General features: G+C 41.9%; 1 protein-coding gene across 8 annotated transcripts in view; it reads left to right on the forward strand.

Moving 5' to 3' along the window:
• The window catches only part of COBLL1 (cordon-bleu WH2 repeat protein like 1), a 154459-nt gene that overhangs the window by 130294 nt on the left and 4832 nt on the right, over positions 1–19333 (forward strand). For 7 of the 8 annotated variants that reach the window (XM_025210952.1, XM_025210948.1, XM_025210947.1 and 4 more), the window contains 4 exons: positions 7070–7331; positions 10155–10240; positions 11712–13306; positions 15818–15994. In XM_025210952.1, the coding sequence (XP_025066737.1) occupies positions 7070–7331; positions 10155–10240; positions 11712–13306; positions 15818–15994 (2120 nt within the window). The remainder of the gene's footprint in view (positions 1–7069; positions 7332–10154; positions 10241–11711; positions 13307–15817; positions 15995–19333) is intronic. The other variant, XM_025210953.1, reaches the window with a different exon arrangement.

Raw genomic sequence — 19333 nt, forward strand, 5'->3', positions numbered from 1 at the left:
AGAGCCCCTACTCCCAGCACTGCTGAGCCCACGTCCTGCACCCTCTGTGCTGGCTGGCAAGCAGCAGCGGGACAGCACTAAGAGTCAGCACTAGCCCTGCTCCCAGCACCGATGCAGGCAGGGCAGCACTAGGAGTGGGGTTATGCCCTGCTGCTGCCCAGAGCAAGCCGATCCTGCATCGCACCCCCTCCTCAGTGGCTGAGCAAGTGGCAGCAGGGCAGAGCTCTCAGTGACTCCTCCTGCTGGGACAAAGGCAGGCACAGCCAGAGGAGCTGCAGGAGAAACTTCCATGGCTGCGCTGCCTGGCCCCATCCCCCACCCAGTCCAGCTTAGTCCTGGCACTTTAAAAAGCCCCACACTCATGGGCTGCAGGAGTGGAGATTGGGGCCTCTGGGTGCTTGTGGCAGAGCCTCCCTGTGTAGCGTGGGGCAGTGGGGGACAGTGGGAGTCGCCCCCCAACCTCCGGCACCCGCCCAGTAGCTACCCCATGGCATGGGTGCAGTGTGGTTTGGCAGGGTACTGTGCACTGCCTGAGAGTTGGGGTGCCTCCATCTGTCAGCCAGAGCTCCCGGTTCAATTTTCCAGCTCTCTGGTCATTCCCCCAGCTCTGCACGTGGGGTTTCAGCAGGCTGCTGCTGCCACCTGGAGAAATAGCCACCATCACCAGCGGGCTGTGACAGCCTGCTGTCATTCCGCATCATCCAGGGGTCCATGTCCCCCAGGAAGAGCTGGGGGAAGTGATCAGAGAGCTGTGGGAAAGATTGGGGAGCTGGGGAATCGAGCTGGGGGAGTGTTACGGTACCTGAACATTCCCCCAGCTCCTGGTTCAATTCACCTGGGAGCTGGGGCAACTCCACATGTCAGCCGGAGCCTGGCAGCGCTCAGCCCCAGCTCCCAGGCAGCTTGCGGTGCCGAGCCACACTGCTCCTGTACCATGGGGCAGCTGCTGCGTGGGTGCCAAGCATGGGAGTCACAATCCCCACTGCCCCTTGCTGTATGGGGAGGAGACTGCCACGAGTTCCCAGAGGCCCCAATTGCCGCTCCTGCAGCCAGCGAGTGTGGGTCTTTTTAAAGTGCTGGGAGGCTGGGGCAGTGGATGGGGCGGGCAGATCAGCCATGGGGGCTTCTCCTGCAGCTCTCCCCAGCCGATCCAAATCACGAAATCTGTCCAAATCTGCACCGAATCTCCTGAAGCCGATTCAGCCAAATCGATTTAGGACAGTGATCAAATCTCTGAATCGAACCACTGTCCTCCAAATCGAATACTTCCCTATTTGCATGGGCCTACTGTCTAAGGGGAAGTGCAACTGTCCTTGGGTCACACAATGAATGGGTCCTAGTCCACTGATGGCCCAATACGTTGAGTTGGCAGTAAAAGCAGATTGTGAGCCAGAGGGGGATGTAGGGCAATAGGCAATGTGCTGAAGATGACACTTCCCACTGAAAACATGCATTCTATATTCTGCATAAATTGGCATCTCTTCATTGTTTCCTTCTTCAGCCTCTTACAATAATCCATGCTGGAGGTGATGAATTTTGGACTATCATAAGAAGCTTATTCACTCGCATGGGATGCAGTGTAATAAGTGTAACCCTGGACATGACACTACATGTGCCCTCACCTAAATAGTGAGATCCTGGGGTACCTGGTAACCAGTAGCCCTGCCCAGCCCCCCTGGGAAGCAGCTGCATGGTCCCCGAGTGGAGAGCCTCCCCTTACAATCAAACACCCGCACAGACAGTTATAAAACTATTTACAAGAATTAATTATTTACAACATAACAAGTAACCAATAAATTAAACACATGGATATACCAACTAATAAACCCTCAAGAACTTATTTACACAGTCTCTCACTTGCAGACGGTGTACTAGGGATCCTGTGTGCACTGCCCCTGGCAGGGTGTCTCAGGGAGCAGAACTGTCTTTGTCCCTGCGCAGGGTCTGTGGGCGCTCTCTGGTGCTGGTGTCCCTCTCTGTGCTCCAGAGGTCTCCAGGCAGCAGGCGGTGGCTCCTCCTCAGCAGTCCCTGCAAGGCAGCCTCCCCCTGCCTCTGACCCCCCTTCCCTGGCTCAGCAGCGAGCAGTGTCTGGGCTGCAGGCTGTAGCAGCTATCCTGCCCCACACAGCCTCACAGCCCCGGAAAACACAGCCCCTCCCTGGGCCTTGCCTGCCCCAAGGCCCCTCACCCACCAGGGAAAACAGGGCAGTCTCCAGCAGTCTCCCCCAGGCTCTGCTGTGCTCACCCAGCCACACCGGGCTGCAGGCAGGTCTTCCCAGGCTCGGAGTCTCCACACAAGCAGCCTCTCTCTGCTCCCGTCTCTCTGGTCCTGCTGCTGCAGTGCTCCAGGCCCGAGAGAGGAACTGGATGCTGTATCACTCCCGGTGCAGCCTCTGCTGCTGCTTCTGCAGGGCTCTGCCAGGGGCTCTCCGAGGGACCGCTGTGCTGAGACTCTCTCTCTCTCTCTCCGGTCTCCAGTCTGTCCCTCAGCCCCTCTCTCTCTCTCGTTTCCCCCACAGCGGGAAAACTGCTCCCCCCTTTTATCCAAGCCTCTCAGCCAATCCCAGGCCAGGGCCCTTCCCGGGCTTTTGCTAACGGGTCTATTTCAAAACTTTGCTAGGGTTAAGTCACCCCTCCTACTTCCAACAGGGCTGCCTCCAAACAGCTTCACTTGCCCTCAGAGCCTACAGTGTCCCCTCAGGGGCAAACTATGTCTCCCTGCAGGGCAGCCGTTCCCATTCTTTCAGGTGGGTGCATTTTTTTATTTTATTTTATTTTTTTTTTTTTTAATGCTGCTACATAAGAAAGAGGTATACTTTGACATCACTGAAACGCATTCAGGACTGGCATCCCAAATCTTTATGCTGCTTTGAATGGGGAAGCAGTCTTTACAACATCTTGCCTAGTTACAAGAATGTCCCATGGTTATCTCTACCATGTGGTTGACTGTCAAACTGCAGGCAGGTACAGTAGTGGACCTTAACCATAGCTCAGCTGAAGGAAATGGAAAAATTGCAATCAACTTCAATAAGCACTGTTGAGCACTGAGATGAGATCTTGACTGAGTGAGGGTATCACCTTTGTGCTGCTTGTGATTCCTGTCTTATTTGGAAGACCCACTGCAATACGTTCAAGATATTGGGGGGAAAAACCATCTGATGAAGCTCCATTGTTATTGCTTTCTCTTCAGATACAACTGCACTCTGGCAGCAGACCTACTGTTTCTTGTGGTTCTACAACTACCTACTCTGCTGTGGGATTGTTTTCCAAGATATAATCCTCTATATAATATGCTTATCTTAGTTTATATCTCAATTAAGTAACATGTTTTGGGTTACTATAAAATACTGTACTAGCTAGTGGTTCCATTCATTTAATGTACCATGGCTTCTGATCCACTATTACTATAGGACTGGATTTTTGGAGGGAGAAGGTGGCTTGTTTTAATTTGGGGGGCTATGCCTATTCAAGGCTGTATGAACTGTTGTTATATTCTGAACTATAGTACATAAAATGGTTGCTATTTAAATGTATTCACTTAATAAAGTAGCAGTGCAATTTACAGCATAAATACCAATTGTGTAAAAAAAAAATTGCTAAATTCCTTCTTATGTTCCTAAATGTAAAGTCTCAAATTGCTCCCATGAGCAATTATAGTAGTATTATTTCATATACTTTGGGATATGATAGCATTTCATAATATAAAAATTTACGCTCTGGGATAAAAGTCCTTAAAGATTTACATTTACTAGAGCACTGCAAGTTTAATATAGAAAGTTTTGGGTTCTAAAGCAACAAATGATCATCTTTTCTTTCCTCTATTTTTAATCTACTGGGTGCCATTCAGCCACTCCTTACTGGTTTAGAGGCAATAAGTAAATAAAGCTATGTTGATTGACTTTAACAGTTGCTCTCTCCCTCCCTGCAAAAAAGTAAAACTCCAAACAAACAGAAAAAAACCCTCTGACTTTTGTAAAATAGTTTCCAAGAAGACATTTTAAGGTCTTTTAGGTATTAGATCAATAGCCAATGGACTGAAAAGGATTTCCATGATAAATTTTAATGGGTGAATGAAGAGAAATGCATCAGGCTCTCTGTTTCTAAGATGACATACAGGGAAGAGGTGTTTTATTATTATCTACTGTGTAATTATACTCTTATTGATCCACTTGACTGTAATGTCATTAAAGCAGATTTACCTTTTAGATTTATTGATCTTCCAACTAGAAATTCAAGTTGATGTTCGCTCACTGTTGCCAGCTGGAAAGGAACATTTGTCAAAACATCATGGGCTAATATTTGTTCTAGTGACTAATATACACACGTACAAATCCATTTCATCTGTCCTGTTTTCCAGAGAGCCTTAATGAACAGAAAAAACAACTGTAAGCCAGGTTTATCTAATTGTGTGTGCATGTGTACTCAACTTGCATGAGATAGAAACAGGGTTTTTGTTTTTAATTGTGTAGGAATGCACTCTCTCAATTATTACTTGTCAAAAACAAACCTACAAAGTGAGGTATTTGAGAGGGGAAAAGTCAGAAAAGCTGAACTGACGTTCCAGCCAATAGTACTACATGGATGTACTGAAGAATACATGATTTGGATATTGATGGTAATTCATCATCAGGGATCCTGGTTTTCTTTGATTAAAACAAATCCCCAATATTTGGATTTAAAAAGTAACCAAAAATCCGTGTTTTTCTGTGATTTAAAATGAAATGCCAGAGCGAGAGACAAAAAATCCATGGTGGAGGTGGTGATATCATGACAAGAAGCTTCTTATTCATGCAGATGTGACACAGTGTAATAAGAAAGTGGTATACTTTGGCATCATTGAAACCACATTCAGGACTGGCATCCCAAATGTTTACACTGCTTTGAATGGGGAAGCAGTCTTTACAGCATCCTGCCTAGTTGTAAGGATTTCCCATTCATATATAAGTCACGTTTCATTTTAATGACAGAAAACATGTGAATTTTGGATTACTTTTTAAATCCAAAAACCAGGGATTTTATCTGAGAAAACTAGGATCCCTGTTCATCGTTCTCTTTATATACCTATATTACTACTGCCATGAAAAACTGCTATTTGAAGCTGGGATCCAGGCAAGGCAGAGGTTATGCTGGTGAGCAAAGAGACCCATTTTGAAATGTTGGCAACTATAATGGGGTGGTGTTGGTTGGGGGTACACATCCATAATTGATCGAGTCTGCACATAATTCAGGAGTGTTCTTGGATTATTCTTTGATACTGTATTCTCACATGGCAACATCAGCAAATAAAGCTTTCTGCTCATTTTGATTAGCCAGGAGTCTCTATCACATCTTGACACATGCTAACCTACCTGTAAAAGATCACTTAAAACTATGATAAAGATGCACAATAGGCCTTTTTAAACCCAGAGTTGAAATTCATGGCTGCAAGAGACAGCTGCCTAGGAAATTGTTTCACGACTGCAGAACAAACTCCTACTAGACCTCAATTTCATCCTACATTTGGTTGCATTCAATAATGTATGCAAAGTACAGTTCTTTGACCGTGCCTTCTGTAATGCTTGTGTGTGGGGGGTGGGAGGGGGAGGGAGAGAGTGGGGGGGTGTACTACAAAATTCTTTACCAGAAAAAACTTCTATACCATATACCCAATTCTCCCTGCCAAGAGAAGATGTCACAGGTGTCACACAGCTTAATGTGTGATTATAAGGCACTAATGTATTGGTGATATACTAGAACTCCTTCATGTGGCTCTGTGACCCCTGTGATTACCCAGACTGAGTCACTGCTACAATGACTATTTGATATGAGATAAGCGTTTACTATTAGTTTTATACTTGCTACTTCTACTTTTGAATTTATCCTAGGGGTCAACTTAAACTCTTATTGTAGGCTTAACCTTTCCACACCTGTGTAATATTTTACACTTCTCTAATAATACTAGATGCAAGCTATTCATCCTGTATCCTAGGAAGACTGCTTATAGAAAAAGAGAAATTTGTGATTTCTCTTCATCTTTAACAAACATTCTTTGACCTGCATTTCTAGCACAGTTCACATTTTACTTAATTGCAGATGCTATTTGGTCACTGTTCTTATTCTTTTATCTTCACATGCAAATTAACTGAAAAGCTCTTTCAGAAAATTTTGGAATAAAGACGGTTTGTTTGTCTATTATTATGAGGGAGGCCTTCTGTGGAAATAACTCTGGAACAAAAATAGACATGGTGTAAGTGTGTCCCATTCAGAGATACCTAAACTAGCTCTGGTACCATTCGTTATATAGTCACATTACCAAGGCTGTCCACTCTTCCAGTAGAGCCAGTTAATTTATTTCACTTTAGTTGAAGTAAAGCATTAAGGTAGTTAAACTTAACATCATGTAATATTATATTGTTGAATTCTATTTATAATTTGTAACTACCTAACATTATGCATCTCCAGCATTTTTGTTAGCTACATTTTGATACACTTAAAGTATTGTAGCAAAGCCTTGTTAATGGTAGGCAAGATGCCTTTCATATGAGTGGCAAATATCTTGTTGATTTGATTAGGGTTAATTTTGTTCTGTATTACCTGACACATTGGTTTTGTTCTGAAAAACTACACATTTTCTGGTAAATCACTTAATTCCGTATTCAGCTTTAAAAATAGTTATATTATGCTTACCAGATCTCTCTGTCCTTTCTAGAAAAGTGCATTCCCAAATACTACCAATTTTTTTGTTTATAATAATAATAATAATAATTATTATTATTATTTATTTATTTATTTATTTTTTAAATAATCCTGTTTTCCATATTTACCAATTGAATTTCTGCACAGGGGTTACAAGCTTAAAGCAATTTGTACAACAGTTATTGGATTCATCCTATTGTTATGACTATGCGAGTGAGAGGACTACATAAACCCTTAAAATTTTTAAACATCAAATCAATTTTTCATTTAACATCCTGTCTACATTTTGAAGAAAATGTTTCTCACTTTTCTCTCTCAATTCTAGCCATTCCATCTGACTTTTTGTCCCTTAACATTTACACGGAGTGCTGTGATTTTGTTTACTTTGAGTACAGCTGGACTTGGCCCTGAATATAGCCTGGATGAGATTGATGAAAAGGAAGAGATGAGTTTGTACAAAAAGGAAAGTGAAAGCGCAGATGCCTTTCCTAGGATGCAAGAGGTTACTGGCTCCTTCATCGCTACTGATGGAGATGTACCACTAGATACTGAAAAAAAGGATCCTGCTTCATCAGCTTCAATTTCTGGCAGTGCTTCTATAGATAACTCTCAAATCTCCAAGGAAGAAAAACAAGAAAATATGAGCACAGATGGCAAGTAAGTACTCTGTCAGAAAGAAAGAGGGAGGGTGGAGGACAAATAAACAAAATGCTGAGTGTTGTTTCACTGCAAAAGAACAGAACAGAATAGAGACTTCTAAGAGTGGAGCATGGGATTAATTCTCAGTGCACTACTCTTTTAGTGCAGATAGCCAGCTAATTAGTTAAATGTATTAAAAAAACAGGCAGCTCTTCAGATTTACCTAGTGTATACATCTTTTTCATTAACAAAAAAGAGTTTCCATTTTGCATAATACTGATGAACTGCAGTACAATAATCTTGTTTCTGTGATTTAAAATTAAAATGTGGATTTTGGGTTACTTTTTTAAATCCAAAAATTGGGGATTTTTTTTAATCCAAGAAAACCAGGATTCCCTGGTCATAGTTTCACAGTAGCTAGGGTCAGGAGGGACCTGAACAGATCATCTAGCCTGACCCCCTGCTGCAGGCAGGAATGAATGCTGGTTTCACAAGACCCCAGGCAGGTGACCATCTAACCTCTTTTTGAGTTACCCAAGGTAGGGGCGAGGACCACTTCCCTAGGAAGTCAGTTCCAGATTCTGGTCACCCTAACTGTAAAATATTGCCTCCTGATCTCTAACCTAAACCTATTCTCCATTACCTTATTACCATTGTTCCTCATCACCCCAGGTGGTGCTGGGGAGAATAAGGCTCTTCCTATTTGCTGTTGATCTCCCCTGATGAGTTTGTAGGTGGCCATCAGGTCCCCCCATAGTCTCCGCTTGTCGAGGCTGAACCTGTTCAGCCCCCTCAGTCTCTCCTCATAGGGCCTGTCCTGCTGCCCTCCCATCAAATAGGTGGCCCTCCTCTGAACTCTCTCCAGGCTGGCCACATCCCTTTTGAAGTGCGGCGCCCAGTACTGGATGTAGTACTCCAACTGCGGCCTGACTAATGTCGCATAGAGGGAGAGTATCACCTCTCTGAACTGGCTTGAGATGCATCTTTAGATGCATGACAAGGTATGGCTGGCCTTGCTGGCTGCGATCTGGCATTGGCAACTCATGTTCATCTTGGAGTCAATAATGACTCCAAGATCCCTTTCTGCCTCTGTGCTTTCAAGAGGGGAACTCCCCAGCCTGTATGTATGCTGTGGATTCCTTCTCCCAAGGTGCAGCACCCTGCATTTGTCTACGTTGAACCCCATCCTATTCTTGTCTGCCCACTTTTGTAGTCTGTCTAAATCTAGTTGCAGCCTTTCTCTCCCTTCAAGTGTGTCCACCTCGCCCCACATCTTAGTGTCATCAGCAAACTCGGACAACGTGCTTTCAACCCCCTTGTCCAAGTCGCTGATGAAGATGTTAAACAGTGTGGGCCTGAGGACCGAGCCCTAGGGTACCCCACTGCTCACATTTCACCAGGTTGAGTACGACCCGTCCACCACTACTCTCTGGGTGTGCCCCATCAGCCAATTTTTTACCCATCCAACTGTGTAGGCATCAATGCCAGAGTCGCCTAATTTATTCATTGCAAAAAATAGGCATCATTTGGAGTACAATGCAACTGAACCATGTGTCCTCCTATGTGGAATAACTAGTAGTCCTAACAGTGCAGTTTTCTAGCCCTGTTTCACTGACAAAACAATGCCGAGAGAGAGAGGCCAGATGGAGGCTTAGGACCTTTGAAATAAAGTTTTTCAATTACGTTTTTAGTAATCTCCTCCTGCCCCCCCCCCCCCCCCCCCCCCCCCCCGGAGCCTCTACAGTGCAGTAGTATTCCATAAGTATTTTCTATATGTCTTTTGGGAGAAAACAACTTTTATAAATTAAAGTTCTATCAGTTATTCTCACACTTCAGCTTGCTGTGAACGTTTGTGGTTTGATCCAGTTGGACAGCAAAAAAAAAAAAAAAAAAATCAAGTTAATATGAAAGCTTTTGTCTTCACCAAGCTGCTTTATGCTTTTTATTTCTTACTAGCACTGCCCTTGGTGCTGTCCAGGCAATAGAACATACAGGATCCTTCCCTGATTAATTTATAGTCTAGATTAAACATATTTCTCAGCTCAGTTCTCAGGTGCCAATGCTTTAAGTTTGAGGTGGGAATCCTCTTTCTGTCATTATTGAAACTGCTTGAAGGAATTTATATATCAAAGTAAGGTTTAAATCGGGAAATCTAATTAATTAGAACTTAATTAGAAATATGCACTACAAAATTCATTACTATATAATTTAGTGGTATGTGTATACATAACATAAATCTAAAAATATGATTCTGGTTCAGTTTTTCTCTAGAGCAGCATACTCAATATATCTTGTAGTGGCCAACATCCAGGAATAGTGCAAATGTTTAAACATAAGAACATAAGACATGCTATACAGGGTCATCTATCCAGTCCCCAAAAGTGGCAGAAGTGGGTGCCATAGAGGGAGAGCATTAAACCAGATGTATTTAGAGTGATCTATTCTGCGTTCAGTATACCTACTAGTATGTTTGGTACATCAACAGAAGAATGAGCATTTTGAGTTCAATCCTGTGGGATGCAGAACACCTAAGGGATCTCAGTGGACATTGTAACCTAATAATGAAGCATTTTTCAGAGCTTATGAATTAGGAGGGTGGGAAGTATGAGGGATAGGTTCACACAGTGCTTCACTAAAAATGAGGCTACATGTGTTCTGTGGTATGTAAAGCATTTCCTCTCAATTTTTAATCACTCCTGTTGAATTTTCCAGTGTTTGGCAGAAAGCTTTGAAAATTTTTGTCCATCTGTCTTTAGAGAATATTGCCAGTTCTCTTGCATCTTTTTTTTTGTTTACTGAAATGAGAGAGATCAATATATATAATACAATGTTTTTTTGCAGCAAACCACAGAGTAAGATTGGCAGTCTGCAGGTTACGTTTGAAAATGACAGAGAGTTGGAAATACTGGATCAAAATAAAAATGATAGTGAGTAATTCCTACATGTTTCTTACACTTCAACTAAAGTTTAAGATAATTATCATTGTTTGTAAAGGGAAAAATATTTCATAATTGCCTTTCATATTAAAAATCATATCACTGATCTACACTAGCTGTAAATTGGAGCAGAATAATAGAAGCGACTTAAAAGTGAACTATGCATGTGTGCTTAACTATAGTAGTATACTGACCCTTTTAAAAATTATTCCACATATAAGAAAACAGTGTTCCAAAAATTTAACATATCAACCCATCAACAGCTACAGTTTTAACCCTTTCACAGCTACTGCTGAATTAGCATAGCTTTTGGTTCAGTTTTTCTCCTCCATATGGCCAGGGTTCAGCTATGGTGACTCTGTGCTGTGACAGGTAAGATTCTGGAAACAATCTTTTTATTTCATTTTTCCTTCCCAAAATAAGGTCCATGCCTAATTGGGCATGTGTGGTATGCAAGAAAATAAGGTAAGCTGAATAGTGCCAATAATTGAAATGCGGATTTTGCTGGAATTTTCCAGCCAGTTCTAAAAATGGATGATCTTTTTCCCCATGGATTTTGTGATTCTATGACTTAATCTGCTGCTTAATCTATATGACAGTTAACTAACTACAAAAATATATTACCTTTAATAGTAGCAATTTAAAAGCTCCAAGTGTTAATTGGAGAGTTTTTATTAATTCATAGACTATTTATATTAACGTGGGCCAATATGAGACAGAAAATGGAAGAAACTTGTTTGTTCCCTTGAACTAAGGCTTTGAAAACTTTAGTTTCAACTGAAATTTGCTTAATGTTGACTGAACCAAAATTTCAGACATGGGCATCTTTGAAATCTGGAAAAGTTCAGATGTAAGCCAGATCCCAGATTTTTAGACATGCCTGATTATTAAATGCCTGGAAAGCTGACTTGGCAGTAATGCTAATGTCCAGTCATTGTATAACTGCTTCATTACTCGGATATAGTAGGTACATTTAACAAATTGCACCTTTTGATGTGAACAGGAACATTAAAAAAAAAAAAAGACGACAAAGCAAACAAATAGTTCTTGCAATTTTGCTGGAGTTAAACCAGATTTACAGGATATATGTTTGAATAGTGTTTACATGTTGTGAACCAGATGCTTTCTCTTGTGCAGAAAATCACTAGCACTTTTTCAAACAATCTGAAAAACAGACTTTTGTCTGGTGTATTTATGACACTTAACAGTCTCACTGCGTAGCATAGCTAAGATTTTTTTTTTCTTTTAATAGAAATTGATAAATTTAACCAGGCCTAATCAAGGGGAAAAATATATTTTAATCATTGGAAGGTGGGTAGTGAAGGAAAATTTTAATAATACTGAGGAACTATTTCTCGGAGTAAATTAGGATATGGGGCTTAATGATTTAAACATAAGTTCAGGCTGTTAAAAAATGTATTCATTCCAAAATAATCTTCTTCTTCTCTTTTTTAATATGAAGAGCACATTGATATAAGACTTCTTCCAACAACCACAGTAGAAAACAAACTTCAAATGGGAGAAATTAATACATTCGATGTTGGAGAAAATAAAAAACTTGAAGTTGGCAGACTATCAAACTGCCATGCACATAATGATGTCTGTATAAATCATGAATATAATCAAATGATTTTAGGAATACAAGATCAGAAGCTGAATCAAGCCAACTTGGACATAGTGAAAACTCAGGATGTTGCAATTCAGACAACTCCATTTGATAGTAGTTTTGGCAGGACAATAACAGAAATGAATCTTCATCAAGATAACTCCTCTTCCTTCAAAAGAGCAGCTGATGAGCAGAATTTGGATATAGACAGTACACCCTGTATATCAGCTGCAGAAATGGAAAAGACTGTACACACTTCAACAGAAATAACTTGTCAGAAACCAGAAGTTATGCGTGACAAAACACTTTCCATAAAATCTCAGAGTAATGTACATGTGAATGATAGTTGCCTTGTCTCTTCAGAGAGAGATGCAGACAGTTCAGTTGGTTCTCCTACAAACTCCTATCCACTTTATAGACAAGGCTTCAAACCCAAACCAAAGCCATCTAATGAAATTACAAGAGACTATATACCCAAAATTGGAATGACTACCTATAAAATAGTGCCTCCAAAATCCTTGGAAATATTGAAGAGTTTGGAGTCAGAGACCATGTCAGATACTAAAGATCAGGAAGGAGTTGCTTTGGGTACCCCCACTAAGTGTGAGAGCTCAAAAGAATTTGGAGTGCAAACAGAAACTCCTTGTGTTTTAAAAACTTCAGCATCTGGTTTAAAATATGAAGCTGTATTGGCAGGAAATGATCAGCTGTGTGAAAGTAGCAGCATCCCTGACTGTGTTATAACCTCTCAATTTGGGATTACTACTGAAAGCAAGCAAACAGAAACAAAGGCTTACAGGTCTCCTATAAGCAGTGGCAGAGTTCAGTTGATGGTGAACTCGGATAATTCAAATACTTCTCCTGAGACTTTAGAAAAATCAAATGCACTAAGTCCTACAACAAAACCTACTTCTTTTTACTTACAGATGCAAAAAAGGGCTTCAAGCCATTACGTCACATCTGCAGTTGCCAGAAGTGCCAGTGCTGCTTGTAGTTCTACTCAAAATGAGTCTAAGAGTACAGAGGCGGAAAAAAATCCATCACCAGATCAAACTAGTCTCCCTTCAAATAAAACAAACAACTTCCCTTCCCAATCAGATGCAGGAAAAAGTGATGATAAAAAAACTGAAGAACATTGCATTTCACCTCTTAAAACATTTAAACCTTTGAGTTTTTCTTCCTGTCAGCCAGCCACATTGAACTTAAAATCTCTGAGAACTTTTGCTGTTCCAAAGCCATACTCCAATGCTAGGCCGTCCCCTTTTGCTCTTGCCGTCTCATCAGCAGTCAGAAGATCGCAGTCATTTAATAAACCACGCCCTGTCACCAGTCAGCTGTCAAAAGAGGAATCTCCTGTCGAACTTTCCTCTGCAACTTTCACAGCTGAAGTTAAGAAGAACCATTCTCTACAGAATTCAATAGGAGATTCACAAGTCCTTATTATGGATAAGGTAAACTTTACGGCGCGCTTTCTCTTTTTTAACATCTGTAACATATCTCATGATAGAGGTAAGACTCACTTTTTCCCTTCCTAAAACAGTTTAGACTTTTGGCAGGCATTGATGTTAGCATACTGTTAGATCATGTGTCCTTATGGTACAGCAGTAGCATGTACAATATTTTTGGGAATTTGAAAGCAAGATTTTCTTGTACAGCACTTAACGTAAAATTTGTCTACTTTCAAATCTTAGAGTAAATTCTCAAACTTTTAAGCAAAAATATTAAAAGATACACATGGATCAAAAAGAATGTTTTTCATATGTTTAATAAAGGATTTCAAATTCTACCCATAAAATTTTTTTTAATGACGTAAACTCTTTGGTCCCACCCAAATCACAGTTGAGTGAAAATGGCATGTGTTTAAGCCTTGGTTTATTTCATAAGTTGCCTTCATAAGTATAAGCTTTTTTTGGTCCAAAACTGTGAGGAGTTTGAAAAATCTCACCTCCAACCAACAGAGGTTTGCCAGTAAAACCTCTAGCACAAATGAAATTATACAGGCAAAAATATCCTTTGGGTGGTGTTAGTTATTGCATCCAGATAGCTGGTTTTGCTGGTCTAAACTGCATCTCCAATACTGAGGTAGCCCAAACAGTAAAACCCGAAGGAAGCTAAAAAGTATACATAAATCCTAAGGAAGCTGATTGATTTCCTTGTGTTGTCTTGCACAAGTCATTTACATTGTCCTGACAGGAATCATAATTTCCATTTGTTATGGACACTGAACTGAGATGCTAATCCCAGAAATGCATGCACAGTGGATTCAAAATATGATTATGCTTGACTCCGTTTTAGGGTGGTGTTATATAGACCTTATGTTTCATAGAGGTCAAATGTCCATATGAACTCCTTTGGTCTTGCCTCCTTCTTATTAGGGATCAGATATCCAGCTTTGGTGCTTCTTGATTTGGGGGCAGCCAGATAGTGGCTCTTTATCAATGTGGCCCCCAAGTGAGCTGTTGCACAGTGCATTGTATAGATCTTAATATATTTTCTTTTAATACGTGCGTTAATAAGTAATGTAGTTAAAATTAGAGGTGTGCTGATATATCGGTCCATATTGGATTGGCACCGATAAAAGGAAAACTGACATTATCAGCAATCAGCTTTTTTTGGCTGGGTAGCCAATAATGTTACCAATAAATGCTGTATGCATGTGCGCAGCGGCAGCATGCATGTAGCCAGGAATGCAGCCCATTAGCTTGAAGAACAGCAATCGGCTGGTAAGTCTGTGGTGGGGAAGGGACATGGGGGTGTGCGCAGTGGTGGGGAGCTGCCTCCCACCCCCCTGTCCCCTGCAGATGAACCACCCGCAGCTCCGTCCTATGCTCCTCCCCACCCCAGCTGGGCAGTGCGTGCCCCAGTCCCACCCCCTCCCTTACCATGGGGGCCAATAAAATCTTTATTGCTACACCCCTAGTTCAAATTGTCACCTAAAGCAGTTGTGGCCAACCTGGGGCATGACAAGACTCTGTTGCACATAGCAAATTAGGGAGGGGACAGGCAGCAGAGCAGCAGATTGGGCAGGGACAGGACAGGGCAGCAGTTTGGACAAGACTTTAGGATTGCAGTGGCACTAGGAGAGGGTGAATGCCTAGTTTGTAGTACACGTGCCAAAAAGACTGGCCCCCTGTTTATCTAAAATATCATCATTGAACCATATGATTTATTTTTTATTAAGGGTTGTATTCTGTCAAGGCCATGTGAATTAATTTTTGTGCCTTTCAAATTCAGGCTGACACCATTGAATCAGTTTTCAGTTCATATTTTAAAGTTTTTTTTTTTTATTTTTAAAGTGAAAGCTGAGGTCCAAGAGAGTAAAAGGGCAGTTTAGGACTGTGGGCAGGCCCAATCTTAGCCATGCTGGCATCCATATTAATTCATATACTGAGTTTTAGAATACACATGTAAACCACAGAAAATTGGGGCTGGAAGGGAGTCCAAACCCCTGAAACCTAAACGTGAATGATTTGGTTACCCTCTTCATCCTGTGGTACAGAAGAAGCTGCCTGTTTCCCAAAACTCTCTAAGACCCTGTAATGGGCTTGCAGGCAAACGAGCAGGAAAATTAGGTTTCTGTAGTTTACATGTGTGGGAAAATTTTTCACATTAATTAAGCTACATAAATAACAATAAGGGGAAAATTCATAACTTCTAAAAATGTGTTGAGAAAGTGTCCTCTTTTAACTCTTTCCTTGAATCCTTTTGACTTCCAAATTTTGTTTTGAAAATTCATGAGTCATTTATGGCATTATCAGTTTGGGGGTATATGCCCCCATACACAACTTGTAAGATGCAAATATATAAGTAGCAGTTGTCTTTAATGAATGAAGCAAAACTTTAGAATGATAGTAGAACATTGTATGTAAAGTATACAGTGTGTTGTATATAATATTTAGCCAGACTGCTTCCTATTGCCACTCATGACCTAACAGTTGGTTTGGTTTTTTTTTGGTTCATAGAAAATTAGCTTTGCAGACAATGATCAGAACAGGCAGGTTCAACGTTCAACTGACCACCCTACTGCTACTTTTAAGAAGCAAGCTGCTTTATCAATCCAACACCCTGACCCAGAACAGATTCACCAGTGTGTGCTGGCTGCAATACGCTCTGGTGATGCCGCTGCCAAATTGAAAAGGGTGAGGGTTTTTTTTTTATCATTACATCATTGTAATTGACTAACAGTAGTTATTTGAAAATTTAACAAATTCATTTCTAAAGCAGTCAGTCTCAGTTTTAAGACAGAGAAGTCTTCTGAAGGTGGGGTTTTGTTAAGCCAGTGCAAATTATATAAAGGTATCTGGAAAAGTTTTATGCTGACATGTTTTCAGAGACAGATATTATGATCTTTCTGAAATAAATTTGTTGTTATTATGGACTCATTTGAGCCCCTCTGTTTAACAAACTGCTCCAAAACATGCCTGTGTTTAAATGCTTTAATGAATAGGTATGGATTTTAAGACTTTTGCTGTACTTAAACTTAAATTAACTACAGCCTCCCACAAGAGTTCACAAGCAAAAGTTGAAAATCAGTTTCTTGTGGATTGTAGACAATTTATCATACAGTACTGGTAGGTGTTTTTGGTCAGTGATTCCAGGGGGGAATTGCACAGAGATCACTTTTTTCATATTATCTTTGCAAAAACTCTGATTTTAAATAAATTCATTTTCTTTTTAATTTCCTGTTTTCCCAATCTACCCCTTCACCCCTTCCCCTGGGAACTCTTAGCCTTGATACAAGTCTTTGTGTGTTTAAAAAAAAATGCAACCTGTAGCTATATGATTAGTACATACTAGGCGCATCTACATGAGATGCCATGTAGCTGTAGCATCGGCAGGCACAAACTATAACATAGCTCATCGCTATGGCAACATAGCATCTAAAAATAACCATGAGCCGCCGGGACTGTGCAGTATCCGTAGGTAGTTCGCAGTCATTTGCAGACCTAAAGCAAGTACCAATGCAAGTACCAAATGATTGCCCAGTACCAAATGCATGGTCCTGGGCACATGTAGATGTGCACACATGATCACAAAACCCATTATGGAGGTTTGTGGGCTGTCAGGAATGTTGTTTTGTTTTGTTGTATTGATATGGTATCTGTGGTTTCATTGGAAACCCCATGTTATACTATATTCATAGTTTCATAGTTTCAGGGTCGGAAGGGACCTAATAGATCTTCTAGCCCGACCCCCCGCCAGGGCGGGAGAACAACCCAAAAAACTTCTTAAAGATCCCCAGGGTAGGGGCCAGCACCACCTCCCTTGGAAGTTGGTTCCAGCTCCTAGCCGCCCTAACTGTGAAGTAGTTTTTCCGGATGTCCAATCTGTACCTGCTCTCCATCAACTTGTGCCCATTACTCCTTGTTATGCCAGCGGGGGCTAGGGGAAACAGCGTCTCCCCCCAACCCTTCTGGTTCCCCCTAGTGAGTTTATAGACGGTCACCAGGTCCCCCCTCAGCCTTCTCTTGTGGAGGCTGAATAGGTTCAGGTCCCGCAGTCTCTCACTGTAGGGTCTGCCCTGTTGTCCCCGGATCATGCGGGTGGCCCTCCTCTGGACCCTCTCCATGTTGTCCACATCCCTCCTGAAATGGGGCGCACAGAACTGGACACAATACTCCAGCTGCGGCCTGACCAGCGTCGCATAGAGGGGGAGGATCACCTCCCTGGCTCTACTCGAGATGCACCTGTGGATGCACGACAAAGTCCTGTTAGCCCTGCCAACCATGACCTCGCATTGTCGGCCCATGTTCATCTTGGAGTCAATAATGACACCAAGATCCCTTTCCGCCTCCGTGCTCTCAAGTAGGGAGTTCCCCATAAAGCTAGGGAGTTTCTTGTTTCTCCCCATTGCCCTTTTCTCTGATATCTTGCATAAATCTGATCAATTTATTTTACAAAAGCCTTAGAGAGATACTTGGGGAACAGCTGTTTTTCATTAGTAAGGTTGCTAAAGAGAAAAGGTTAGATTAAAACATAGCTTTTCTTTTCTCCTGTAAAAACCACGTGTTGCACCATTGGCCTCAATGGAGTGAAAGTGGTGAACAAACAGCTGAGACAAGAATCAACCCTGAAGTACAGCGCTTCGCTCTTAAAAGCAGTTGTTTCAAAGACCTGCATCTAAGCACTTAGACTCATAGGATCATAGACAAGTAGGCGTGGAAGGGACCTCACAAGGTTACATCTAGTCCAGCTTCCTCCTTCAAGCAGGATCATTCCTAACCAAGTCTCCCCAGGCAAGTGTCCATCTCACCTGCTCTTGAACATTTCCAAGCATGGAGACTCCTCAGCTTTTCTAGGTCATCTGTTCCAATGCCCAGCCAGGCCCAAAATCAGCTAGTTCCCCATAATCTCCAGTCTAAAGTTCCCCGGCTGCAGCTTGAGGCCATTTTTCCTAGTCTGGTCCTCAATAGGTAAAGAGAAAAGCCCATTTCTATAATTTCTATAATTTCTAGATCACCGTTCAGGTATCTGAAGACTGTTATTGAAGCCTCCTCGCCGTCTTTTCTTCTTCAGGCTAAATACACCCAGTAACATAAACCTTTCCATATAAGTCTTGGTTCACAGCGCCTGGATAATTTTTGTTGCCGTGCCACTAGATGTATTTCCTGCAGGAGGGTTTGGGCCTTCTGCAGAGGGTCAGTATAAGGGAACCACAGAGTATCAATCCCCCATAAAGTCTTCATGTATGCAATAATTTGGTTAAATTTCCTGTAACAGGAGAACACTAGAGAGCTGGGAGAGCGGGGTGGACTTCGTCAAACCGTTTTTCGAAGCATTTAGGAGTCCAACCTCCCGTGATTCTCAGAAGGAGATTAACTGTTAAGTGATTAAAATAATTTAACTTCCTTCTAAATGTTCCAGTTTTCTCACTTTTAAATGTTCTTAACTTCTCATTTTAGTGAGACTTAGCTCATGAGAAATGACATTTTCTGTCAATTTTGCTGGAAGATTCTGCATTTCCCAATCAGCTTTCTTAGGGCTCCTAAGAAATCCCTGTTTCTCAGGCTGTAGATGAGTGGATTGAGTACTGGGGTGGCAATGGTGCAAAAGAGAGACACAATCTTGCTTGTGCTGGTGAGTGCTAGGAGCTGGGTCTCATGTACATGAAGATGGCTGCCCCATAAAACATGCAAACCACAACCAGGTGGGAGGACCAGGTGGCCAGAGCTTTCTGCTGTCCTCTGCTTGAGTTCATCCTCAGGACCCTAAAGAAGATAAAGGCACAAGAGGCTAGTGTAATGGAAGAAAGGATGAGGAGCAGGACAATACCACTCACAAGCACCAGAGTCTCATACTGAGATCCTCCCAGCAGATGTCCGGGTAATTAAAATCGCCCATGACAACTACATCCCTTGCTTTTAGTGTCTCCGCAAGCTGGCCTGAAAATTCCCTGTCCAGCTTCTCTTCTTGACTGGGGGGTCTGTAATAGACCCCCACCGTCAAATCCCTCTTGCCTTGACGCGCGAGGCGCCTGC

The sequence above is a fragment of the Alligator sinensis genome, unplaced genomic scaffold, assembly GCF_000455745.1.
Source record: "Alligator sinensis unplaced genomic scaffold, ASM45574v1 scaffold738_1, whole genome shotgun sequence".
In the NCBI taxonomy this organism is placed as follows: domain Eukaryota; kingdom Metazoa; phylum Chordata; order Crocodylia; family Alligatoridae; genus Alligator; species Alligator sinensis.